General features: G+C 56.1%; 1 protein-coding gene across 9 annotated transcripts in view; it reads right to left on the bottom strand.

Annotated features, from left to right (window-relative positions):
• CFAP77 (cilia and flagella associated protein 77) overlaps positions 1–27086 on the bottom strand; it is a 131075-nt gene that overhangs the window by 19556 nt on the left and 84433 nt on the right. For all 9 annotated transcript variants that reach the window (XR_006210428.1, XR_006210427.1, XM_042963914.1 and 6 more), the window contains exons 4-5: positions 11793–11898; positions 7833–7934 (exon numbers count right to left, since the gene is read on the bottom strand). Coding sequence is in view for 7 of the 9 variants with exons in the window: in XM_042963914.1 (XP_042819848.1) it covers positions 7833–7934; positions 11793–11898 (208 nt within the window). In the remaining 2 variants the exon portion in view is untranslated. The remainder of the gene's footprint in view (positions 1–7832; positions 7935–11792; positions 11899–27086) is intronic.

Raw genomic sequence — 27086 nt, 5'->3', positions numbered from 1 at the left:
ATAAAACCCGAGTTCCTGACCACTCTTCACTCTCCTTCCCGGGTCCTGCATTTAGCCCCCAGCTGGCCTCCGACCTCAGTTTTAGGTCAGTAGTATTTACTGGCTCTACCAAGGCCTGCGGCCTGGGGCAGCCGGCCGGAGGGCCAAGCCCCCACTCTGCCACTCGTTATTGGTGGACCCGGGGCCCATGACTTTAGGCCCCCACGCCTCCGTCCCCTCACCTCTGAGACAGCACGGCTCTTCTCGGCCACAGAGAGTTATTGGGAGCATCTCCAGGAAATGAGACTGTTCCTCAAGCCGTGGGTGTGGTCATTGTCACTGCCTTTGGGAACGCCGCCTCCGAGGAACATCTTGGACGCACGTCCCCCTGCTTGCCCAGCTGCTGGCCCCGGGTCACATACCTACCTTCTTTTGCGTGATCTAATGCGTCATTTCCTGGGACCTCTTTGAGGAGAGGAAGGGAAGAAGCCAGGAAACACCCCATCCTCTTAACTTTCCCCAACACGAGCTCTCTGACGCCAGTGGACTTTGCATCCCTGAAGGACATCGGGGCGGTGGCTGGGGCGGGGGGCGGGGGGGGAGGAGGCGTGTTTATTTGCTTGTGGCTTTTAGATACAAGGATGCCAGCCTCTTGGTTCGTCTTGGCCGCACTTTTGACAAAGCTCAGTTTGGATGAACCCTGAGTGTACCCAGGCAAATCATCTAACACTGTTTATTGCTGGCACCTTCTGCTGGCCAGTGCTAGATGGCTTTGGATCCCATCATGGTGATGGCTCGGGGGCCCAGTGACAGAGGCTGATGGGTGGGGACACTTGGAAATGAGGCACTCAGAGATGAGCCCCAACTCCTGCTCAAGTCGGGAGAGTCTCTTTAGATCAGCAGGAATTGTTCTCTTGGGGATGAGCTGGAAGAAGAAATTGGAGACCCCCAAGGTCCCATTGACTCCCCAAATTCAAGGTGAGGTTCTAGCTATCTGTAGAGGTTAGAAATATATATATGATGCCAAAACAAACTGGTCGATTTTCTCGTTGACTTCCTTTTTAAAAAAAAATTTTTTTTTTTAATGTTTATTTTTGAGAGAGAGAGAGACAGAGCACCAGCTGGGGAGAGGCAGAGAGAGGGAGACACAGAATCAGAAGCAGGCTCCAGGTTCTGAGCTGTCAGCACAGAGCCCGACGTGGGGCTCGAACTCATGGACCACGAGATCATGACCTGAGTCGAAGTCGGACGCTTAACCGACTGAAACACCCAGGCGCCCCCTGGTTGACTTTCAACACAAAATTGGAAATGTTTTCGCCCCCCCCCCCGTCGGGGAGAGGAGCTTTCTGTAGTGAACTCACAGTTCCCAGGCACCGGAAATGTTAAGGGGACAGTCGGGCTGGGGGTCCCCAGGTTGCAGGGCTAGTGCGGTTAGAAGTGCCAGCTCCCGCTTCTCGGGGCCCCCACATAGACGCCTGACGTCTCCCTCTGTGACCAGGGCACCCAGACTCGTCCTGATGCTCCAGGACCCCAATCCCTTTCCTCTTGTCCCCCATCCCCAGAGCCTTCAGCTCTGGCTCTTTGTGACTTGCCAGCATTGAGCGGCAATGTCACCTATGAGCAGGTGCCTAAGACTTCTGTCCCTCCAAGGTGCCGGATTATGTAAAACCAATGAAGCCTCTACTTTCTTCTCTATTCTGCACACTGATCTGGTTTATAACGGGGGCATCTGTATTTAGGGGAGAAATGTCAGCTGCACCAGGACCTCTGAATCACGCTTCCTATTGCCCTGTTTCCGCGTGTGACACATCCCGTCCCTGTGCCCGGTGCCCTACGCCACAACAGGGGTTGATTCTTCTTCCAATGAAACGGAGCGACAGGATTCTTAAAATACGTCCCTGGTGCAGGGGCCTCGGGGAGGGGCAGGAGAGCTGGCATCGGCCCTTCCTGGGTCTGGAAAGAGGGACCTCGGGGCTGGACACACCTGTCCGGAGACGGGCTCATCTTTAGTTGGCCCTGTGGAGCCCTCTGGAGAGGAGGTGGCAGCCGGGTGGACAGGCTCGGAGCCCGCTCCGGGGGTTTAACAGAGAGTTAACTTTCCAGCCGGCTATGATTTGTAAGGGAGCTTAAAGGTGGGAAAGAAAATCCTTTTCTTAGATTCAGCAGCTTTCACTAATCAGCTGCATCTCCGGGTGTCACTGCTTGGCTGACTGCTGATTTTTTTCCCCCCGCCGTCTCGGGTTCTATTAGGGAGCCAGGGGCCCAGGAGACCCGAGGCAAGGTTAGTCTTCCACAAAGAGAGGAGTCTGATCCCAGCATTCAGAGCACAAGGGCTTGTAAATCAAACTGTTAGCTTAATAGCTTGGGCCATTATTCTAAAGCAGTGGGGCTGAAACCAAAAGCCAGATGAAAATATAGTCAATTTGTTCATACTTTAGTGACTGAATGGCTATGTAATGTCAGGGGGTATTGGCACTGTGGAAGAAAGACAGGTCGGTCCGGGGAGAGGCGCAGCGTTCGCCGTGAAGGGTGACCTCGGGACGCTTGGGCAAACCTCCCTCTAAAATGGGTTTAGGAATCTCCAATTACGTGACATGGGTTTGGCCATAGAGAGGCAGACTCGGGGAGCCAGCCGCCTTCACTGCTGGGGGAGGGGGAGCACTGGCTTCTGACCTCTGCCCTTGATGGAAACCCGCGGCGGAAAACCCGCCGTGGCCAGCAGCACGGAGCGCCTGTGGGTCCCGGAAGGACTGGGCTGAATGGCGCTTGGGCACTGGGGACAAGGACCCGTGGAAAGACGTAGCGTCCTCTACCTTCAGACACATTTAAAAAAGACAACGGCCTTCCTGGTTTTGTAAAAGCCATGTACTCACTGCAAAACACTCCAACAATGTGGAAAAGAGCATCACAGACTGCCCCACCCCTCCCCAGAGGTCACTGCTGCTGCCACCTGGGGACCCGTCCCTCTGGACGCCTGTCCTCGAGCACAGGCACCTGCGCAGATGTGTGGGCGCCTGTATCCCAATGACGTCACACAGCACAGGTTCCTTCCCCCAGTAAGGTGTTAGGAAGTGGTCATTACATAGACTACAGTCGTTATCTTCAGTGCCCTTCGACGGGCACATCCAGGCTTTCACCTCCGTCAGTGGCACTGCCGTAAATACGTGGGCACACTCACCCCAGACATTTGTCTTTGGGCCGTTATCGCTGGCAGTCTTTGTAAGGAGGGATAAACCGTCTGCTTTTCTTGGCTTAGTATCAGGTGGCCGTAGGATATGCGGTTCAGACGGGGTCACTTTTGCCAGCAGAAGGTGGCATTATGAACAATCCCACCTCCCGACAGGCAGGCCGGGATGTCTGGCCCCTTCCCCGGGAAAACCTGACCAGGTTCCTGCAAGAGGCAGGTGAACAGGATTGCGTTGATGGGAGTACGGTCATTCAGATTGTCCCCAGCCCCACCTTTCCAGGCGGCAAACCCCGGACACTGGCGGCGAGGAGCTGCTCCAGACCTCCCCCATCTAGCTGTCCACCCCTCTGTCCGTCTTGTCCACCCCACCCCCGCCAGGCGCCAGCGGCTGTTACAGCAGTATGGCATCGGCATGGAGAACAGGGCCTGGCGAAAAGGTGCTCGCCGAGACTTGTGAATGAATGAGTGAGTGAATGAATGAATGATCATCAGGACCATCCCGCAGGCCAGAGGCCATTTATTGGCACCTTAATAGGGTCCAGGTGCCCTGCTAAATGTGTACGTGTGCTGTCATCCAATCGGGCCGGGCCCTTTTTCAGAGGAAGGAATGGGGACTCGGACAGGGTGACAGGGCGGCAGGCTCGCCGTGTGACCCGGGTGTGTCTGACCCTGAGTCCTGTGCACACACAGGCACAGCACGCGGCCCCCTCCTCCCTCCCCGCTGGCTGCCCCCCGCACGTTGGTAAAGGGCAGGAGTCCCTTTGCCAGGGGCACAGAGGGCACTGGCTCCAAGCCCAGCGATCCCTCTACTCCGGGGAGAGAGTTCACATCCCGTCCCCCAGCACGGGAAGCTGACGAAGGGTCTGGGTTGCTTCCCCTGACAGTTCAGTCTCGGTTTAGGGGTCTGGCACCACCAAGAGCCACCAAACTCCCTCCCACACCGCTCTGTGACCAGTGAATCTGGGATCATGAGCCTTAGGCTGCAAGAGACCCAGAAGCATAGGCTACCCCCTCGGGATGCCTGGGGGGCTCCGTCCGACTTCTGCTCAGGTCACGATCTGGCAGCTCGTGGGTTCGAGCCCCGCGTCGGGCTCTGTGCTGATGGTGTAGAGCCTGCTTGGGATTCTCTCCCTCTGCCCCTCCCCCACTCACGCTTTCTCTCAAAATAAATAAACAAACTTCAAAAAAGAACAATGCTAGAGGTGCCTGGGTGGCTCAGTCGGTTGAGCGTCCGACTTCGGCTCAGGTCATGATCTCGCGGTCTGTGGGTTTGAGCCCTGCGTCGGGCTCCGTGCTGACAGCTCAGAGCCCGGAGCCTGCTTCGGATTCTGTGTCTCCCTCTCTCTCTCTGCCCCTCCCCTGCTCATGCTCTGTCTCAAAAATAAATAAAAGCATTAAAAACAATTAAAAAGAAAAAAAGAACAATGCTACCCCTCATTTTCAGATGAGGAAATTGAGGCCCAGAGAGCCTCTAGCCGGCCGGTGGCACCGTATAAACGCCCTGGCCACCTGCCAGCCGTGGGCTGACCCTGTCTCTGGGCCCTGGCCATCCATGGCAATTGCTGGTGGCACGGACCAGAGAGGAACGCTGCGATCCCAGGCAGCCCAGCGGCTGACAACGACGTCCACCGACGGGTGTCCCTTCTGCTTTCCTTGGTCCCCTCGGGGGCTCACAAGGCCGCTCGGGGCCCCGTGTGGCACCGGGGTGGGGAGGGTCTCCGGGTGACCCGTTGACGGGGGCGGCCGCTCCGGTGCAGGAAGCCGGCTCGCTCCGCGTTGACCCAGCCCGGGGAGCGGGCCGCGGCGCCCCTGCCTGCTGCTTTTCCATGTGAAAGGTGTTTAATTATTTCTGACAGGGTTCAGCGTCGACATCTGTTCGCGAGCGGGGAGAGTCCATTTAGGTTATCCATCACTGTGACAGGTTCAACTTTTTTGGAAGCGCTTTTCCCTTTCATAATGGGGCTGGCGTGGGGAGGGGGGGGCGGTGGCTCGGCACAGACACGAGGCACAAAGACCCTCCTGGGGCTTCGCGCAGGACGCCGCGTAGCCCCCACCGCCCCTGCCCCTGCGCTGGCCCTCCTGAGCCCAGACCCGGTCGGGGGGCGGCCAGGGATGGGGGGACGCCGGGAGGCTCAGGCTGGGAAGGGGCCTTCCTCACGTCTCTGAAAGGCTTTTCAGTTCTTCTGCCATTCAGGGCCGCGCTGGGCATTCATTCATTCATTCATTCATCTGCCCCTTCATTCTTTCCACATTTACGGATCGCTCACTGGGTGCGGGGCTCTGGGGATGCGGTGGGGGTCACAACAGGCATGGTCCTCGGGGGCTCACATTTTGCTGGGGAAGATGGACGACTAATTGCCCAATTAACTAATTAATTGCAGTGAGGATACATACTGTGAAGGGGAGAGAGGGGCCCTGCCGTCCTGAAGACGCACGGGCTGGGTGTGGAGTCAGGGCGAGGGAAGGATTCTCAGGAGGCTTCTGCAGCCCTGGATGGAATCTGGGACCCTTTCAAACAGGGCCTGTTCCTTTGCCCCTCTGAGCCTCAGTTTCCACATCAGTGGAATGGGGACACCCTTTCTACGAGATACTTTTCATTGGAGGTATTTCCCCAAAGGGGGTGGGTTCTGAGCGCTGTATCCATAAGAGGCATCAGTCTGGGGTGGGGTGCCTGGGGACTCTTCGGGGCCGTCCAAGGCGGCGCCCAGGGACGAGCCCTGCTCCAGAGGAACTTCCGGAACCCCACGAACGTTCCCGAAAACATGGCAAACACGCTGTGCACCCCGGGGCTCTGTGCCCCCGGAGGAGTCGGGGGCACTCGTTCCGAAGATGAGGCGTACTGAGCCGTGAACGTGACTTGGCACGAGGTGGGGCCCCGAGCAAAAGGGCACCATCACAGGATGCCTCCCGTGGTTCCCGCCCGTGTTTCACAACAACGGTCTAGAATGGAAGGACGGCTCAGCCCAGTCCCCTCTCTTGAAAACAGAAACTTGTTCGTTCGCTTCTGTGCTTGCACACCCACCCTGGGCCGGGCACCGAGGGGACACTGGCGCGCCACACCCGCCCCCCCCCCCCGACGCGGGAGCCTCGCGGGGAGGGGCTGGGGGGGAGGCCCCTTCCTTGCTCCGCTGGGCCAAGACCGCCCCAGCCCTCCTTTGTCTACTGCCTGGAGGCGACGGGCAGATTCCAAATCGGAGCCGAGGGGCTGGGGGTTGATGCTGAGTGACGTTTGCAGGGGTGGGGGGAGGGTGGTCTCGTGTCCGTGGAGCCCTGGGTCCCCGTCCCTCCCCGGGGCAGCATCCCAGGGCAAATCAGAGAGAAAACCAGAGCGGAAAGCGCAAAGGGGGACAAACAACAGAAGGAGGGGCTGGGGCGGAGGCTGTGGAGAGAGAAGTAGGGGCGAAACGAGGCTAGAAAGGCAGGAGGTTGGGGGAGACGGAGAAACCAGAGCTGAGCCGCGCGGCCAGGCCAGGTTGGGGAAGCTACACACAAAGCGACGCGGGCAGGGCCTCCCGGCATCTCCCGCTCGGCGGCCGGTCGTGTTCGAGTGCGGGGCGGCGCGGGCTGACGGGCTGCGGGCGGATGGTCACTGACATGTGCTGACGGAGGCCACTTGGGCAGGACGCAAGAGGCCGCGTCGGGGGGCAGGCAGGCTTCTCCGCGGAACTCAGCAGCCTGTTCGATTGCATTAGGCTCAGGAAGCCACTGGCCCCTTCATTGTCTAAATTGCAGTTTAAGTCAATGCCGCGGGTGGCCTGGGCTGGCCAGAAACGTGGCTTTGTCCAGCTGTCTTCCTGGGGCCGCGCGTGTCCCTGTGGCTCCCTAGAAAGGCTCGCGCGGGGCCCGAGTTGGGCACGGCCAGCTCCCCTGCCGCTCGGAAGCTGCTGTCCCCAAATCTCCTGTGGACAATGCCCCCGGCCCTCACGTTCTCTTCCCCTGCTAAAAGACTCGGAAGATGAATCCCCCTCTGGGTGTGACAGGGCCACGTGGCCTAGCGAACCCCAGTTCAGTTCAGAGGCGGGAGCACGGCGGGTGCTAGATCGTTCTGGGTGTGTGTCACCCCCTTATGTCAGCCCCTAGTGGACATTTGCTCCCCTCCCCCCAGGGACGGACGCCACCTTGCTGGGGGGTTTAGCGCCGGTGGTGAGGGGCCGTCCTCCCCCTCAAGTCCCCAGTGCAGGATGTGGTGGGTCAACGACCCCATCGGTGGGGGGGTGGGGGGGTTTGGCCGGGACAGTGTCCACTGTGGGGACAGACACCCAGGCTCTGTGGTCAGACGGCCCGGGTCCAGCGCAAGGCTGCCGCTTAAGCCCACGTTGGCCGTGCTCCCTGTCTGCAGAATGATTTCAGCTCAGGTCAGGATCTCACGGTTCTTGGGTTCGAGCCCCGCATCAGGCCCTGCGCCGACAGGGCGGAACCTGCTTGGGATTCTCTGTCTCCCTCTTTCTCTGCCCCTCCCCGCTCCCCACTCTCTCTCTCTCAAAATAATTAAATAAACTTTAAAAAAAAGTATAAAAAAAAATATATATATAATAGTTGCTGTTATTATGCCAATCAGTGGTTAGAAGCCCACAGACTCTCACTGCCTAGCAGACAGGTGAGGACCCGCCAAAGTGAGGGGCATCCGCCCTCGGGGCGGGAAGGGGCAGGTGGAGGTGAGACTGACCTTCTGGAATTGAGGCATATGCCAGAGGGCGTCCAGCTTCACGGGCGGCTTGTACTTTCGCAGCTGACTGCTCCGGGTCTCATACAGCTTCCCCAGGATCACCTGCAGGCCAGAGAGATGCGGAACCGGGTGCTTTACCTGGAGGAGCGCGGGCTGTGAGGACGGGGTGGGGGGCGAGGGCACAGGGCTGGCATTCCTTGTGCTGCAGACCCCCAGCTCACGGTCCTCCCAGTCTGACTTCACGGCACCCGCTCTGCTCAGTGGACTGTGGGACCGCTGGGGGCCACGAGCGTGTGGTTCTGATCTTCTGCTTTGGCCCTAAAACTGGCGGGGCTGCTTCGTGCGGAGGTAAACTTCCCGTGACCTGCCGCGGCGTGAGCTCTGGGGACCCTCGTGGGACGGGGTCCCCACTAAGGCCCTGGAGGGGCCCACTTGTGGGCTCTGTTTCTCTAAGACCTGTTACACTAATATGTTTTGTGCACTTTTTCTTTCCTTTCCTTTAAAAAAAAAATTTTTAGAACCTGTTTTTATTTATTTTTGAGAGAGCAAGTGAGCATGAGTGGGGGAGGGGCAGAGACAGAGGGAGACGCAGATTCCGAAGCAGGCTCCGGGTTCTGGGCCGTCAGCACAGAGCCCGACGCAGGGCTCGAACCCACGAGCAGTGAGATCGTGACCCGAGCCGAAGACGGACGCTCAACCGACTGAGCCGCCCAGGCGCCCCTCTTTTTTTTTTTTTTTTTTAATTGAAGTCCTGGTGACACACGATGTTAGGTTGGCTTCGGGTGTACAACACAGAGATGTGACGAGTGCTCGCCACGAGGGCCGCTTCCGTCTGGCACCACACGCTATCACCGCGGCACCGGCCATATCCCCGGTGCTGTCTCTTTTCTGCCCGCGACTCGCTCGTCTCGTAACTGGAAGCTGGTATCTCCCACTCCCCTTGAGTAGGACCTCCAACGTGTGGAAACTTCCAGGCCCGCAAAGTCCGGATCTGCCCTGGGGGCCACCAGCGCTGCGTCCCGTCTGTTCTGATGGCAGAATCTGATGAACTTTCCGCTCCTACCGCAGCCGATCCACGGCTGTGACGTGAGGCGCATGACAGGTGCAGCCGACAGACGATAAAAGCAAAGCCGGATGTCGTGGGAGATGCCACCACCCCACCGAACCCCGTTTACCGGTGTATTTTGTCAACCGTTTGTAATAATCTTATCGAACGTGTCGGTGGATAACGTAGAAGCCCTTTGGATCGGCTGCCTTCTCCACCTTCTAGAACGGTTCTGAAAGTATCCGCAGACCAAAGCAGAGAGGCTGTCCAGCCAGGAGCGACTGAGCCGGCCTTCAGAATGGGAGGGACGCAGGCACCCCGCTGCACCTTTCTAAATGGAAAAGGGTCTCCACTGGAAACGGGTCACTGATGCCAGGCAGACAGGGTCAGTTGTAGAATCTGCTGAGTTCAGCTTTGAGTAGAGGGGCCGGGATGATGACCCGCTAAAACGGAAGCTGTTGCCGAGAATTTCGTTGGAGGTGACCGCCATCAAAACCCCAGGACATCCTTAGGTGCTGGAGGGAGACAGGCTTCCCCTCGGATGGCGGCAACTTGGCCTCCCAGACCAGCCATCTTATCACCCCACCCCAATACGTGGTTTATCAACCCCGACAGCAGCCCGAGGGTTTGTCGATCTGGGTGTTCACAGCCGGTTGTTAGACAACGTACAGCAAGAGATCCTTGGAACAGGAAGAGAACCCTGGGGCTGTTTCCACAAGTGTTTTCCCAGTGCCTTCTATGCACCAGGCACGGCATGACGGGCCCTCATCTGAGCTGACCGATTTTTTGCCCAATGAGGGGACCGGGACCCTCCAACTAAGGGTCTTTTTCGCCCAGTGAGGGAACTTGGACCCTCGGCCCCGGAGCACCCCGGGTCCCCACCAGTGCTTGGGGTGGAGCCGTCGCATTAGTGGGGTGCTCTGCTGAACAAGGAGGGGCACTGGCCACCGGCCGTCTCTAGAGTCAGACGATGGGAGCTTGGTTTGCCACGGATTCGCAACACTCGGAGTTGCCGTGAAATTGCTGCTAATTAAAAACCACGACCAAATTGGAGCTATAAAGCAGTTTGTCATGGCAGGGCTCCCTCTGAAACTGGTCGTTATCATAGTACGTTGACTCTTTTCTTGAGCCATTAACGAATAAACTAGTCATGGGCTGCTTTTAAAATGTTATTACGGCATTCTGCTTTCTAATGAGCTGGTGTCTCTTACTCTACCGATGACAAGAACAGCGCGGGAGGGGCCCTGGCAGCCCGCCACGGGGCTGGGGAGACTGGCGCCCTCTGTCCCTCGGTGCCTCTCCTGGCCTGGCCTGAAGACGCCAGAATTCTTGGTAAGACTCTTCCAGTCCCCAGGTCGGTTCTAGAACATCCTTGCCCTGTTGCTGAACTCCATGATGGGCACTCCCTTAACCAGCAAGAGCAGGACCTCGCCATCAAAGGAGCCGGCAGTCGGTGGAGCGTCCGACTTCGGCTCAGGTCATGATCGTGTGGTTCGTGCCTTCGAGCCCCGCGTCGGGCTCTGTGCTGACAGCCCAGAGCCTGGAGCCTGCTTGGGATTCTGTGTTTCCCTCTCTCTCTGCCCCTCCCCTGCTCGTGCTCGGTCTGTCTCTCTCTCTCTCTCAAAAGTAAATAAACATTAAAAAAAAATTAAGGGGCTCCTGGGTGGCCCAGTCGGTTAAGCGTCCGACTTCGGCTCGGGTCATGATCTCACGGTCCGTGAGTTCGAGCCCCGCGTCGGGCTCTGTGCTGACAGCTCGGAGCCTGGAGCCTGCTTTGGATTCTGTGTCTCCCTCTCTCTCTGTCCCTCCCCTACTCATGAGCTGTCTCTTTCTCTCTCTCTCTCTCAAAAATAAATAAACATTAAACAATTTTTTTTTTAATTAAAAAAAAAAAAAGCCGAGACTCTGGGGCTGGACACACCCAGGTCCAGGCCTGGCTCTCAATCCCTCGGAGCCTAAGTTTCCCCACACAGAGAGCCCAGCCTCACGGGCTGCTCAGGAGAGAGGACGCAGGAACACAGGTGTGCGCTTGGCCCAGCTGTCTGCACCGACTGGCCGCGATTGCCGTAACAACCAGAGACACTAAGGTCGCGTTTCTAAAGAAATCTGTGTAGCGCTGCGTGAACCTCAGCCTGGATCGGCTGCAGCTCACACACCGTTAGCAACTGGCAGCGTTAGGACACGGTTCTGTCCTCAGCCTCAGTTTCCCTGCGCAGGCACCGCCTCCCCGGGGCTCAATTTGCGTGCCCAGGAAGCAGGAATGACACCCACGTCAGGGACTTTTGTCAAACATCAATGAAACGAGGTATGTGATGTACGGGAAGGGGTCCAGCGTGTGGCCTATCCGTCAGCTTCATGTGAAACAAACTGTATTCCTTTTTTTTAAAAAAAAATTATGTATTTAAGTAATCCCGACCCCCAACGTGGGGATCGAACTCACAACCCCGAGATCAAGAGTCGCACACTCTTCCGGCTGAGCCAGCCACACGCCCCCAAAGCGTATTCCTAAAGAGTAATAAAATGTGCTCTTTATGGCAGCCTGCCTTATTAGCCTTTTCTTTACAGGTAAAACTGGGCGCATTTCTGCCAGATTCGTTCGAAATCAGATCTCCCGATGTGCAAAGCCGTGGGGAGGTTTGGTGGAAGGAGTTCCCCCGCCGGGAGTCGGGAGACCCGGGAGTCTGACACAGAGGCAGGGCCGGGGCCGGAACCTTCCACTCTCAGGGCTTGAGAAGGGCTTGGGTGTGACCGTCACCAAGATCCCTGCAGCCAATGGCACCAGGCGGCTTGACTCCCACCCCCCCAGACCCCAGGGACAAAGGTGCACGAATGTCCATCTCGAAGCTTTGCCGGGCCAGCCCCTCCCTCTGCTCCCGCCCCAACAGGGGCCTCGCCACTCTGGGGGGTGCACTTACCTTGTGCTTTTTCTCCAGTTTAATGGCTTTCTGGGTGGACTTTTGTTCCTGCACCCAGAGCTGCTGATACCGGTGCTGCAGCAGGTCAAAGAAAGGGGTAGAAGGCCTGCAGGGACAAAGGGCAGGCAGGCTCGAGGTCTGGGCAGGCCAGCGGTCCCCTCTGCTTTCTCTCCACCGAGGGCGCCCACCTGACCTTCGGGGCTGCGGGCTGGGACACGGTGACAGAGACCCTCTAGACAGGCTTCCTGGAGCCTTTTTTTTCAACGAGGCCTTGTCCTTGGGCGGCTGAAGCCATTCTTCATAAAGAATCTGTGAATCCGTCCCCTACCCCGTCCCTGCCTTCGTATCTGATCACCTTGGCCTGCCCTCACCAAGAATCCCGCCAGCTGGGTTCAGCAAGCGTCCCCCTGTCCTGGATGTGTCCCCTTAGCAGCTTTCTTTCCCTGACCCCCACACCCTGCTCCCCAGCTATAAAGCCCCACCTGTGCTCTATTCACAATTGAGCCCAGTTCTTTTTTTTTTTTTTTAATTTTTCTTTTTAATGTTTATTTTTGAGAGACAGAGAGAGACAGAGTGCAAGGGGGGGGGAGGGGCAGAGAGAGAGAGGGAGACACAGAATTGAGAGCAGCGTCCAGGCAGCTGTCCGCACAGAGCCCGATGCGGGGCTCGAACTCACGAGCCGTGAGATCATGACCTGAGCGGAAGTCGGACGCTCAACCCGACTGAGCTACGCAGGCGCCTCTAATTGAGCCCCGTTCTGCATGAAGACTCTTCTTCCTTTTGCAGGAAGTAGTACTGCGTAAAACCTTTACCCCCTCGGGGGCGCCTGGGTGGCTCAGTCCGTTAAGTGTGTCACGTCAGCTCAGGTCATGATCTCACGGTTCGTGAGTTCGAGCCCCACATGGGGCTCTCTGCTGTCAGCACGGGCCCTGCTTCTGATTCTCCTTCTATCTCTCTCTGCATCCCCCACCCCCGCACCCCTGCCCAGCTCATGCTCACTCTCTCGCTATGAAAAATAATAATAAACATTAACAAAAAAAACCCCAAACCCTTACCACCTCTAGTTTCTGACTCTGGCTCTCCTTGACAAGGGTCCCCAGCCCAGGAGAGCACTTACCCTGTGCGGAGCATTTTGTATGCCTCACCCCTGTGCAAGGCTGTGGGGGAGGGGTGGGAGGGGGGCAGATGGAACCTATCCAGAGTCACCAAATAAGTTTTGTACAGAAGAACCTGAGCTGGTAACTGTAGGAGGAATGATAGAATCGCGGGGAGGGAGTATTTGCTGTGCAGCTCTGAATGAAATCGTGGATTTAGGTAATCCTCGGTGGTGCTAATGTGATTAGTGGACGGCTGGTGGGGGACTTTACAATGGGCCGGGTGGCGGGACGGGGGTGGGAGGGGTCGCTGTAGCAGCTGAACTGAATGAGCCATTGTTTTTGTCTTGAGAGACAGAGGGGAGGGGGAGGGGCAGAAAGAGAGAACCCCAAGCAGGCTCTGCACCCAACGCAGAGCCCGACGTGGGGCTCGAACTCACCAACCGCAAGATCATGACCTGAGCAGAAATCAAGAGTCAGATACTCAGCCGAGCCACCCAGGCGCCCCAATGTCCTTTTTTTTTTTTAATTGTGGTAAGATATACATAAAATTCACCCAAACGATCAATCTTACCATTACTGAAAGTGACAAAGGGACATGTGCCAGAAATGATACAACAGGAGGTACCCAGTACCATCCGCCAGCCTTTCTCTGGGAGCATGAAACCAAAGTGACCCTGAAGGCAGTCAAACTTCCAGACAAGCACCGTCAAACGGAAACACGACGCCAGCCCTACGCAATTGAAAGTTTTCCGGTAACAAGGTGAAAAACATACCAGGTGGCGCTAGTTTTATGAATATATTTTAGCAATCTAATGCCTTCCAAATGTTATCATGTTAACATATAAACCTTTAAAAATACTCGTGGGGTGTTCGAAAGGTTCGGTTTCAGAATTTGAATTTAAATTAGTTAAAATTAAGTACAATGGAAAGTTCGTTTCTTCGGGGCACTAGCCACCCGCGGAAAGCAGTTTTTAGGGAACCACTCGCTGAGGTTCGGGAGTTATTGTTTCTGTTGGAGGTGCATCCGGGTGGAATAGCATGTTGTTTACAATTTGCTTTAAAAAGGAACCTCCGGGGGCGCCTGGGTGGCTCAGTCGGTTGGGCGTCCGACTTCCGCTCAGGTCATGAACTCACAGTTCGTGAGTTCGAGCCCCGCGTCGGGCTCTGCGCTGACGGCTCGGAGCCTGGAGCCTGCTTGGGATTCTGTGTCTCCCTCTCCCTCTGCCCCTCCCCGGCTCATGCTCTGTCTCTCTCTGTCTCTCAATAATAAATAAACGTTAAAAAAATTTTTCTAAAGGGAACCTCCAGGGGTGCCTGGGTGGCTCAGTCTGTTAAGCATCCGACTCCCGATTTCAGCTCAGGTCGTGATCTCACGGTTCGTGACTTCGAGCCTCATGACCAGCTCTGCATGACGGTGAGGACCCTGCTTGGGATTGTCTCTCTCCCTCTCTCAAAATAAATAAATAAACTTTAAAAATTAAATAAAGAGGAACTTCCACAAAAAATAGAATCCATTACAAAAATAAAGTGAAAAGGTCGACACGGATGGCAGGCTGTACGGATAATGGTTGAACCTGCGTGACGAGAGTGGATCATGGGGCCGTATTACACTATTGGCTATGCTTTGGTGTATGGTGGAAATTTTTCGTAATAGGTAAAAAGAGAAAAAGAAGAAGAAAGAGTGAGTCCCGCTCATTGCTTTCCCCGTCATGACTTTCTGACCTTCCTTTTGGTGGTGAACAATCCTGGCCAGCTTTTCTACCGCTCACGTCTGAGCTGATAATTCCGTTTCCCTGGGCCAGAGAGTCTCAGATTTTTTGGTGCATAAGAGTCACCCGGGCCCAGGGGCACCTGGGTGGCTCAGTTGGTTACGTGCCTGACTCTTGATCTGGGCTCAGGGCGTTGTCTTGCCGTTCGTGAGTTCGAGCCCTGTGTTGGGCTCTGCGTCTAGTGGAGGCTGATTGGGACTCTCTCTCTCTCTCTCTCTCTCTCTTAAAAATAAATAAATAAACATTAAAAAAAAAAAAAGAATCACCTGGGCCCAATTCCCAGAGGTTCTGAACCCAGAGGTGGGGGGAGTAGCAAGAAATCGCATTTTTAGCAGATACAGGAAATAGTTCTTTTTTTTTAAATTTTTTTTTCAACGTTTTTTATTTATTTTTGGGACAGAGAAAGACAGAGCATGAACGGGGGAGGGGCAGAGAGAGAGGGAGACACAGAATCGGAAACAGGGTCCAGGCTCCGAGCCATCAGCCCAGAGCCTGACGCGGGGCTCGAACTCACGGGCCGCGAGATCGTGACCTGGCTGAAGTCGGACGCTTAACCGACTGCGCCACCCAGGCGCCCCAGGAAATAGTTCTGATGCGGGTGATGAGGGCTGAGCAGTGGGCCTCAAAGTGATGTGTTTCCATCCTAATCCCCAGCAACCGTGACTATGACTTTATTTGGACAAAGGGCTTTTGCAGAGGTAGTTAGCATCTCGAGATGAGATTCATAAATGTGCAAATGCTCATGGCAGCCCCGGGGAACTACTACTCAGGGGTTCCTCAGCTCACCCTTGGAAACACCACCAGAGACTGCTGTGCGGATGACGAGTGGTGTCTAGGGTAGGTCCCAAGACTGGAAATCACAGGGGTTTTTTTACTGCTGAAGGAGCCACAGAGCAGCGTTGTGGCCATTGTCCTGTGCGCCTGGATCACTGGGGGCTCTTGTTACAGGCACGTTCTGGATCAGTAGGTCTGGAGTGGCCACAGGTGCTGCGGTCCAGGACCCACACTTCAGGCTTAAGTCTTAGCCCCCTAAGTCCCAAGAAGCTGTGGTCAGTAATTTCTGAGCCGGTGTGTATAGACATTTTGTCTGGGGGGAGGATCCACGGCTTGCCTCCTTGCACTTTTTTTATTAATTTCCTTTAATGTTTTTATTTATTTTTGAGACAGAGAGAGACAGAGCATGAGCAGGGGAGGGGCAAAGAGAGAGGGAGACACAGAATCCGAAGCAGACTCCAAGCTCTGAGCTGTCAGCACACAGCCCGACGCGGGGCTCGAACTCACGGACCGCGAGATCGTGACCTGAGCCGAAGTCGGACGCTCAACCGACCGAGCCACCCAGGCGCCCCGCCTCCTTGCACTTCTGAAAATGCAAGCACCCCGGAAAGGCTCCGATCTTCCCACAGCCCAGGGGGTGCAGAAATGGAAGCATCAAGAAGAGATTTCCCCCACCACCCCCGCTCCCCCCCCACCGCAGGATCGCGTGGCCAAGGGCCCAAGACGGCAAACGTCAAGCCTCTCTGGCTTGGTGTTTGGTTTGGTTTGCACGGCAGTCTTAAAAGACTTTGAAAGTATGGTCGACATTTCAACGTTGGGAAATTTTACACAATAAACCAGCCTTCAAGACTGTCTTGGAAATGGGTGAGTCTGACCACGCAGCCCGTCTGCTTGTGTAGCAACGATTGGCCGGAGGGGAGTATCTGGTGTCATTTGGCCGCACCCCTCTCCCTGCCCTATTGCCTCTTTACCCGACCAGCTCCACTCCCCGTGGGGCCCCTCCAGGTTTGGGATTTGGGGGCCCCGGAGATGGTTACAGAGTTGGGCCCGGGCCCTAAATCCCCACCCAGCCACCCCCATCCGTCTGTTTTCCTGGTGTAACCTCACTCCCCAGGACACAGACCTCCTTGCGACTGGAACGAGCGGGGACTCTATCTGAGCAGAGGTTCAGGGGCTTTGAAATGCCACTCGAGCTCAGAGGTCTCTTTACAGAGCAGCCACCAGTGTTTCTACGAACAGTGGCTCTTTGTTTTCTGCTTCCTTTACCCCTGTGGTGACTTTTATTGCTTAATTATTACACGCCCCATGCTTCTGAGCCGCCTAATTTATGGCCGTGCTTTCTAATGACACGAGATGCGTAATCTCCCAGTATCTACCCCAAGAGGCCATTCACAGCAGAAGAGCTATCTTCCCAGCAGCCCCCACTGCATACATCACCGAGAGCCTCCTTCGAGGCCCGCCCGCAGCCCAGGCTGACCGGCTTTGTGTCGTCGTCCTCCTCTGGCCAGTGGTTATTACCTGCGAAAGAGGCAGGGAGGGGCTCGGAGCCAGAGACTGGTTCGGGGGCCCCTGGCGGCCCCAGCCCGGCTGGCTGGGGGAGCAGTTTCGGGCCGTGTCCGCTCTGGCTCATTAACTTGGATAAAAAGGCGGAGAGGCTTGTCAGGACCTGAATCGGATCCCCTCACCGTCAGCCTAGATCGGGGCCACGGGGTCCCCGCACTTGGCACGCGCTCAGCTTCTCCTGTGCCTTCCAGGCTCAGCCGTTGGGTCACCTCCTCAGGGGGCCTTGGGCGACAGCCCGGCCTTGGTCGGCCCTCGCCGGGTGCCCTCCCTTGCACAAGCGCACCGGTTCATTGGTTCACGGGTTTGGGACCGGCCTCGGCCACTGAAGGCCAACACCGTGAGGGCAGGAATGATTCGTGTCCAATGGCGCTGCTCCCAGTAATTGTTTGTGGCATTGAAGAGGGGAGGCGAGTCAGAGAAAGAAAGATCGGGCACGATGCCAGGAGATACACCTTTTTTCGCAGCTCGGGGTACTAGAAGTTAGGCTTAGATAGGAGGTATAAGGATAAAGGCAGTAAATTGATGGAAATTGCCTTTCTCTTTTTTTAAGTCTTTAACACTTATTTTTTATTTTTTTATTTTTGAGAGGGAGACAGAGAGCAGGGGAGGGGCAGAGAGGGAGACCCAGAGTCCGAAGCAGGCTCCGGGCTCCGAGCTGTCAGCGCAGAGCCCGACGCGGGGCTCGAACCCACGAACCGTGAGATCATGACCTGAGCCGAAGTCGGACGCTCAACTGACTGAGCCACCCAGGCGCCCCGGGAATTGCCTCTCAGTGGAGGAAGAGAGGTCTTTTTAAACAAATAGCGTGGAAACAACGGGACGTAAACAACCCTCCACCTAAGTCTCATACCTTCTGCAAGAATTAACTCAAAATGGATCGTGGAGTTCACTGTAAACCAATAAAACTTTCTGAAGAACACGTAGGAGGAAACTGTCAGGAGGTCAGGCCACGCTTGGTGCGGGGTTCTTGGACTTGGCATCAAAAGCATGATCCGTAAGAGAAAACAAAATTATAAATGGACCCCCCCTTGGGGCACCTGGGTGGCTCAGTCGGTTGAGCGTCTGACTTCGGCCCAGGTCATGATCTTGCAGTCTGTGAGTTTGAGCCCCGCGTCGGGCTCTGTGCTGACAGCTCAGAGCCTGGAGCCTGTTTCAGATTCTGTGTCTCCCTCTCTCTCTGCCCCTCCCCCCACTCATGCCCTGTCGCTCTCTCTCTGTCAAAAATAAACATTAAAAAAAAAAATTAAATGAGACCCCCTCAAAACGAAGAACTTTGGCTCTGTGGAAGGTCCTCTCGAGAAGATGAAAAGACCATGGGGCGCCTGGGTGGCTCAGTTGGTTAAGCGCCAGACTTCAGCTCAGGTTGTGATCTCACAGCTTGTGAGTTCGAGCCCCGCATCGAGCTCTGGGCTGACGGCTCAGAGCCCGGAGCCTGTTTCGGATTCTGTGTCTCCCTCTCTCTCTGCCCCTCCCCTGCTTGTGCTCCATCTTTCTCTCAAAAACAAATACACATTAAAAAAAAAAAAAGTTTAAAACCTCAAGGTTGACTGAAGTGCCTAAAACATCAAGAGAGCTGTGAGCACTGGGCCCGGTCTTCGGGCTCTCACAGCTTTGCTATCAACAATATTCCAAGGCTTTTCAGACTTTGTATAAAAAAGTTTCCCAAATCATGGGGCACCTGGGGGCTCAATCAGTTAAGCATCCGACTCTTGGTTTTGGCTCAGGTCATGATCTCACGGTTTGTGAGTTTGAGCCTCTGTGCTGGCAGCTAGGAATCTGCTTGGGATTCTCTCTCTCTCCCTCTCTCTCTGCCCCTCCCCTGCTCACGCTGTCTCTGTCTCTCTCAAAATAAAAAGATAAATAAATAAATAAACGCTTCAGATCATTTTATCACCCCAAACTGAGACAAGGAGAACGTAGACGCCGTCGATCGGTCTCACTTGTAACAGCAGATGAGAGAATGAGAAGTGAAATATTCCCAGGCCACATCGGGGGCCATGTGTTAATAACCAGAGGCCCTGACGTCAGCCCTCTGCCCACCCTGGGGCCTAGGGGTAGGGGGGTGGGTCACTCAGGGCACAGCTCAACCCCTGTCCCTTCCCACTGAGCTTCCGGGGTAGGGCGGGGAGGGAAGAAACTTTTCTCCCAGTGAAGCCAGAAGTCTGGATTACTACGCTTGACTGGACATCTTAACCGGTGCCCGGAAATGGTCTTTTGTGCTGGACGTGAGCAGAAAAGCCTAGGATGTCTGGGATCTCACCGGGAAAAGGAGCCGGGCGGGGGAGAAGTCGACCCTCGGAGTCTGAACATGACATGGACATTGCAGAGTTCCCCTGCGACTCCCACTTGTCGCCTGCGCTGGTCACATTAGAACTATCGGCACCTTTATTAGGAAATATTACATAGCTGCCAAAGAGGATGAAGCGGCCACATGTGTAATGACCCGGGAAGATCTCCGAGACCTACGGGAAGTGTAAAAACACAAGTCGGGGGAGAAAGAGGCATGCATACACGTCCATGTACATCCACACAGGTGTGGACAGGTGGAGAAAGGCCTGGAAGGGTGCGGGGCTGGCGGCAGGCACAGGGGGTGGGGCAGCCGACTTACTGCTTATGGGACTCTTGTGCAATGAATAATATAGAAAAGACAAGAAAGGGAGGGAGGGAGGGAGGAGGGGAGGGAAGGGGAGGGGAGGGGAGGGAGGGAGGGAGGAAAGGAAGGAAGGAAGGAGGGAGGGAGGGAGGGAAGGAAGGAAGGAAGGAAGGAAGGGGGGAGGGAAGGAGGGAGGGAGGGAAGGAAGGAAGGAGGGAGAGAGGGAAGGAAGGAAGGAAGGAAGGAAGGAAGGAAGGAAGGAAGGAAGGAGGGAGGGAGGGAAGGAAGGAAGGAGGGAAGGAAGGAAGGAAGGAAGGAAGGAAGGAAGGAAGGAGGAATTCCAAGTCTGAGAGGTTAGGTGACCCAGCCAGGGCCACACAGCCAGTAATGGGGGTGACGGGTCCAAGCCCACCCCCCATCCCCTGAGGCCATGACACCAGAACTCCCCACGAGCAGCCTCGGGGGACCGGGAGGCGGCTGCCAAGGGCCCAGCGGTGCCCGGGCTGTGAGGCAGTTTCAGCATTCTCCGGGGTCCCTGACCCTTCGAGGGTGCCTCGTAAGGAGCTATTTTCCTCGTTTTCTTCTGCGACTGCTTTTTGCTGCTACTTTAAAACATGCTCAGCCTTTTTTAAAAGTCAATGTGGTTCTTTATAATCATAATAACAAAAGGCGTTTTTTCCACCCCAAAATGAATGATTTTTGCCACAGGCTGAGAGCCCCTGTGGTCACAATTACAGCTATACCCTATCTGCGGCTCTCTTTTCAGAAGCTGGAGGGGGTGCCCACAGAAGGTCTTAATTATTTATCCTCACTAAATGAGCTGGGAAAGGTGGGAGTGGGGACGCCCACACCCAGAGAGGTCAAATGGCTGATCCAGGGTCACACAGCACATTCCGCCAGCAAAGCCCGGACCCCTGCCCTCCGGCTACAGCCGAGGAAATGCCAGTCGATTTGCGCAGAGGCTGAAGGGGTCTGCCAGGGGGCTGCCTGCAGACGGAGAGCGGACCCAGGGGGCCGGGCCCCAGCTGCGGTTTCATTGAACACCCAGGTGTATACGTTTTTTTTAAGTGGTCCTTATACCCAACATGGGGCTCGAACTCATGACCCCCGAGATCAAGAGTTAGATGCCGTACCGACTGAGCCAACCGGGCACCCCGCCTCCGGCTGTGTTGTCAAAATTCATCCAATGGGTACCTGAGCCATCTCAGTGTCTATAAATTACACCCCAATAAAGCTGTTTGAATAGAAAACACTAAAAAAAATTTTAAAAAAGAAAAAAAAAAGAAAAAAGAAACTAAGGCGACAGACTGGGGAGGAAATAGCCAAGGCAGGAGTCATAACAGAGGAAGGTCTTCGTGAAGGTACTAGGGAGCTATGGATGGTTCCTGAGCAAGAGGAGAGAGGGAGAGGCGCGACGACAGCCACGCTTCACAACTGTTGCCGCGGGGGTAGGTTTGAGGACCCAAGACCACTCAGGGGAGGAAGGACGACACATCCCATGAATGAGATCTCAGCCCTGCGTTCGCTTACTCCTTTGTCCGTTCATCCACTTGACCCAGCCAGAAGCACGAGTGGGCTCCACTAACGAGCAGCGTGGGCGATCTCCTCTCCGAAAGGCAGGGACACGACACGCAGCAGAAATAACGACAATCATCACAGCCCCCACTTCTGCCTGCGGCTTCAATCCTCAGCACGACCCCTCTAGAGACAGATGCTGCTATTTCTGTTTCAAGGTGGGAAATCTGAGGCTCCGAGAAGGTCACTGTCTCGCCCAAGACCACGCAGCCAGTGAGGATGGCATTTGTGTGGGGGGCCCGTGGGCTCTGCGACCCTAAGAGCCAATTGGAGCTCAGAGCAACTTAACTCAGCAAGGGCATGAGAGGAGGAAAGTCGTCTCTGGCTCTCTGAGCCTTTTTTTTTTTTAGTTTCTTTATCGATTTTGAGGGCAGGAGGGGCAGAGAGAGAGAGAGAGAGAGAGAGAGAGAGAATTCCAAGCAGGTTCCATGCTGCCAGCCTAGAGCCCCACGCGGGGCTCAAACCCACCAACCGTGAGATCATGACCCGAGCCGAAATCAAGAGTCGGACGCTCCCTCTCTGAGCCTTTTGCTGGATCTTTGAGGATGAGTAGAAGGTAGCTGAAGTGAAGCAGGGAGGCTCTGGACAGAGGGGTTGGGGGTTGGCATGAACAAGGCCAGGGAATCAGATCAGGCCGGCACCGTGCCTCCCGGCCCCGCACTGGGCATCGGAAGACAACGATTCAGAAACACCTCCGGTTTTAATGAGCACGTACTATACCAGGCCCGCTACCGAGCACTCCAGCCGCATTCCCACTGATCCCTCAGGACTCGGAAAGTGAGGAAGAACGTTCCCGCTTTCACCTGGGGAAAGTGAGGCTCGGATAAATCAGGCAACTTGCCCGGGTTTGCTCACTGACAGGGAGCGGCCAGGTGCCAGAGCTGGGGGCCCCCGTCCAGGTTCCCCATCCGGGCTCTAAAGAGCCTGCCCCCTGACGGTTGGGCCGTGCGCTCAGTGACCCCGAGGCGGGTCCACGGGATCCACTCGTCGCTGTACCGAGGCCTTTCCGGGCGGCCTGATGGTTTTCCTACACCTTGCCGCCCCGGAGGGTGTTCCCTCTGCGCAGAGAAGGCCGGTGGGTCCTGAGCCTTGGTGGCCCCGTCCCCGGAACCTCAGGCCTTCACGGGTGGTCCCGAGGATTCCCGCCGCGTCTGAGCAGTGCCCATCGGCGACAAGCTGTTCGCCCCCGACCCGGCAGGAACGTCTCAGGGAAGTCGCCCCCGCCGCCCCGACGTTTCCGCCAACACCAGAACCGTGTCAAAACTCAGTGTGATAAAGCGGAAAATGGGGAATAAAATGAAACGCAGTCAGCCCGACTCGGGGTGGGCCTGCGAGAAACTTGAAATTAGTTCAACCCGACCCACCTTTGCGGCTCCGCGATTGATACTCCAGACCAGGGGTTGATCCCGGATGAAGGCACCAGGGAAATGGAAATTATCATTTGCAAACATTAGGCTGACACTTTGTGCGTGCGGGGGGATGGGGGGCTGACAGCCGAGACTTGCCAGCTCGGCTCCTCTCTGCCAAAGAGCGCTCTGCGGATTAGGGGGCCCCTTTCAAGGCAGCCCACCTTGATCTTTGGTGCTCATTAAAACTTTGTGCAGCCGGAGAACTTGGCGGAAGAGAGGAAGCTGCAGGAACCTTCTGAGGGACTCTTCAGGTACACATTTGTTGAAAGGTGTTTGAGAAGGGAGCCTTGGGTCTGACAAACCGGATTTTAGTACCGGCTCTCCGTTCACAGCGGGCTAAAATAATTGGTCATCAGTGACTACTAATTCGGTTTAGTAGCCAGAGGCAATTTTTTTCTTCCTGGAAAATCAATGACAGCGCGGAGGTCTGTTCAACGTGATTCGGCTCAAAACCGGTCCTTCTTTGGCGCTTGATGCTTCCTCCGGTGGAGACAGCTATTTTGTTACAATGAAATTAAAATCCATCTCTAATATGCCAGCGTCTGCTGCCCCCGGGGGGCGGGGCGGGCACGGGCACTGGCACCCGCACGGCCTCGAGGGCGCAAGGAGTAGACAGGGGCCTCCGGGACGGGCCGCGGCCGGGGGACGGGCTGCAAGGTCTGCCTCGGGAGGCGGGAAGAGGCTGCAGGGCTGGGCTTCTGTCAGAGGCTCTAAATCAAGACCGAAGCCACCAGGGATGCGGCCGGTGACACCGTCTAAGGAGCCCCAGCTGGGGGCTTGCGCTCTCAGACAGGGCCCGGCGGCACGCTTCTGGGCTGGGGTGCCTTCCTTTCTCCTCCGTACCCGAGGCTTCCTGAATGGGCTCGGGTCTGACGGCCGAGTGACTTCAGGGACCGTCTACTGAGCACCTCACTGTGCCTACGGTTGTATCGCTGTTCGAACGAGCGATTCTGGCTAACTTTGCCTACACGGTACCAAAGCCACGGCTGAATCCCTATTTTGGCTTTTTAAGTTTTTTTAAAAATGTTTATTTATTTATTTTGAGAGAGAGAGAGAGAGAGTGGGGGAGGGCAGAGAGAGAAGGAGAGAGAGGATCCCAAGCAGGCTCCGCGCTGTCAGCTCAGAGCCCCATGGGGCACTCGAACTCACGAACCGGGCGATCATGACCTGAGCTGAAATCAAGAGTCGGACGCTCAACCGACTGAGCCACCCAGGCGCCCCTTTTTTGCTTTTTTTCCCTTAATTAAAAATTTTATCGAGACGGTTGTAGGTCCACAGGCAGTTGTAAGAAATAAAACAGAGATCACATGTACCCCTTACCCAGTTCCCTCGATGGTAACGTCTTGCAAAGCAGAAGAACGAAATCACACCCAGGATGTTGACATGGAGACTGTGCATCCACCTTATTCAGATTCCCCGCATTTATTCCTGCTCTTTTGTGTATTGGTTTCTATGCCATCTCATCACACGTAGAGGCTCACGTACCCACCACGCAGGCAAGATAGAAAACCGCCCATCGCCCCGGATCCCTCCTGCGGTCTTGAGAGCCATGACGCCTCCCTCCCACGCTGCACCTCGTGCCAGAGACCGCTCTGCGTCATCGTTATAAGAACCTCACCAGAGACAGGAACGGGGGTTATGTCACTCCCCGTTTCACTGGTGAACCGGTTGACAGGGGCACCTGGGTGGCTCAGTTGGTTAAGCATCGGACCCGCGGTCTCAGCTCAGGTCATGATCTCGCGGTTCGTGGGTTTCGAGCCCCACATCCGGCTCTGCCCGGGCAGTGCGGAGCCTGCTTGGGATTCTCTCTGTCTCCCTCTCTCTCTGTCCTTCCCCTGCTCATGCTCTGTCTCTCTGTCTCTCAAAAAATGCACAAACATTTAAAAACAAGAGTTGTTGTTTTTTTTTTAAGTGCAATTTTTTTTAATGTTTATTTATTTTTGAGACAGAGAGAGAGACAGAGCATGAATGGGGGAGGGGCAGAGAGAGAGGGAGACACAGAATCGGAAGCAGGCTCCGGGCTCCGAGCCATCAGCACGGAGCCCGACGCGGGGCTCGAATTCACGGACCGCGAGATCGTGACCTGAGCCGAAGTCGGACGCTTAACCGGCTGAGCCACCCAGGTGCCCCTGTGGTTGTTTTTAATCCAAACGCCTGGCCTTCCTGAATGAGGCATTAGATTGTCTGGTAGTGGCAACGCTGGGCCCACATTCCCACGTATCGGTAGCCCGCTGCCCTTAGACCAGGTCTGTGCTCCAGTTTGACACAGACCCTACCGCTCCCTACTGCCTCACCCAGTGCCGGCTTCCCTGTACCTGCCAGGCCTCTGCAGGCGGGTGACACCATAGCCCCGCGCCCTGTGCCTCCTCCTGAATAACAATACCTGGCAGCTCTCTTCCCAAGAGCTCAAAGAACTCTCTACTGATGACCTCACACCGTGTCTTCTGACCCGGGAGGACGGGGTGTTGACCCCACTTGAGACGGAGAAAGGGCGGCCCACAGAGATCCTAGGTGATGTGGTCAGATCCCTCCACCCAGGAGCAGGAGAACCTTGTGTTGAGGGTGGAGACTTCGGACTTGGAGGCTGGCTCTCCATGCTCCTCCCTGCCTTCACCTCTGCTCCCCCGGAAGGGGTGGGGGAGGAGAGGAAACTCCCTCGGAGGAGGAAGGCTTTGGACGGGCCTGAGGGAAAAGGCAGGGCCAAGCTGTCCCCTGGGCCAGGAGGCCTGGAGCCGAGGCCCTTAGGACACTGTTAGGGACCCACGAACATGGTTTAATTTCTTCTAAAATCAGCACGGCCGTAACATAGTTTTAATTATTATAATACTTTTTTCGTGTGGAGGAAGGGGCTCACGAAGGCCAGAGTGCCTGGGCCCACGGAAGTCCGGCCGTAGCCAGCTGCCCCGGAGCAGGAAGACGGGGCCTGGGCTGTGTGTCACAGAACACGTTTCAATCCCATTGAGGGCACAGACCCTAATCTTGAAGGCCAGTAAGAATCACCCAGGGAGTTTATTCAAAGTACAGATGCCCATGGGGGCGTCTGGGGGGGCTCAGCTGGTTAAGCGTCCCACTGTTGATCTCGGCTCAGGTCACGATCTCACGGTTTGTGAGTTCGAGCCCCGCATCGGGCTTTGCTCCGGATTCTCTCTCTCTTTCCCTCTCTCTCTGCCCCTCCTGTGTGCGTGCTCTCCCTCTAACAATAAATAAATAAACATCAGCAACAAAGTACAGATGCCTGAGTCCCGCTGTCAGACACTCTGACCCACCAGGACGGGGGCCCGGGCATCTGCATTTTACCCCACCCCACGGGTGATCCTGGCTCGTGTGGTCCCCGGTCCCCTTTGGGGGTTACAGCTCTGAGCCTTTCCCGGGCAGAGGACCCTCCAACCTGGGGCCACCGGCCGCCGCGTAGGGTAGGACGAAGGAGCTGGCTGGGAGGCGTGAGCCCCAAGGGCACACCGCGATGCCCACGTCCCTCCTCACCCCCACAGCCGCCTCGTTCTTAATTGTCGCCCCTTGGCCCGAGGGCCTGTCTTTTCTAACTAGCCGGGAGGAAGGGCGGTAATTGAGGCGCAGCTCTCTCTCTCTCTGGCAGGACTCTTAGAGCTAATTAGAGAAGAGGACCTCTGGGCTTGTGGTTATTTTTTAATTGTTTGTGGATCCAACATAAAAGCTAATGACAGAGGAGGGAGGCCCAGTTAGCAGCAGACTTCTGGCTTCTAAATTTGTCTAAGAGGTCATTTGCAATTTGTTAACATTTTTCACAAGGGTGAAGTCAATTAGCAGTTTCCCCACACAGGCGCCCAGAGGCGGCGGCGGCCACAGGATGGGCGGAGGAGCCTGGCTGGAAGCTTCCCTCAACCTTGGGGGCCTGCACCCGAAACTGGGCAGCTCCCCTCCTGGGCACCTGCACCTGCGCAGAGGGGCTGTGGCTGGAGCCCCTCTGGGGGGAAAAGGCTCAGAGAAGCCAGTGGACAGGACAGGGGACGACACGCCTTCTAGACCACTCGGGAGCCTGCCGTGCAGGGGTCCCGGTGTCTGGGGACACAGTGAGTAGCAGGCAGAGCATCCCTGTCCCGTGGGGGTGGGGGGCACCGGCATCTGGTGTAAGCCGAGGAGGGTCGCCCTGGAGCCCAGCCGCTCCGCCCGTGAATGTGACCCGGAGGGATCTCGCACCCGGGAAGCGAGGAGCCCCCCCCTCCGCGTGTCTGGCGATGGATGGCGGACACACCCACCCAGCGGACCAGGGCGACATTTGCAAAGGTGCGGGGTGAAAAAAGCAAGTCGCCACGCAACGTGATCTATGTGGTTTGAAGCCACGCGAACTCACCTGCGTTATTTATGGACCTCGAACGGTGTAGGAAAGATTGGGGACATCTGGATGGAAAGCATGCCTATTCCAACCTCGGGGTGGTCCTCTGGGAACGGAGGGAAGGGCGTGGGGTGAGGGAGGGGTGAGATGGGGCTTCAAGCTGTATTTGTTCTATTCTCTTATTTTTTTAATTGAAAAAATT

The sequence above is a fragment of the Panthera tigris genome, chromosome D4, assembly GCF_018350195.1.
Source record: "Panthera tigris isolate Pti1 chromosome D4, P.tigris_Pti1_mat1.1, whole genome shotgun sequence".
NCBI lineage: Eukaryota > Metazoa > Chordata > Mammalia > Carnivora > Felidae > Panthera > Panthera tigris.
This window is presented reverse-complemented; position numbering and strand designations above follow the sequence as displayed.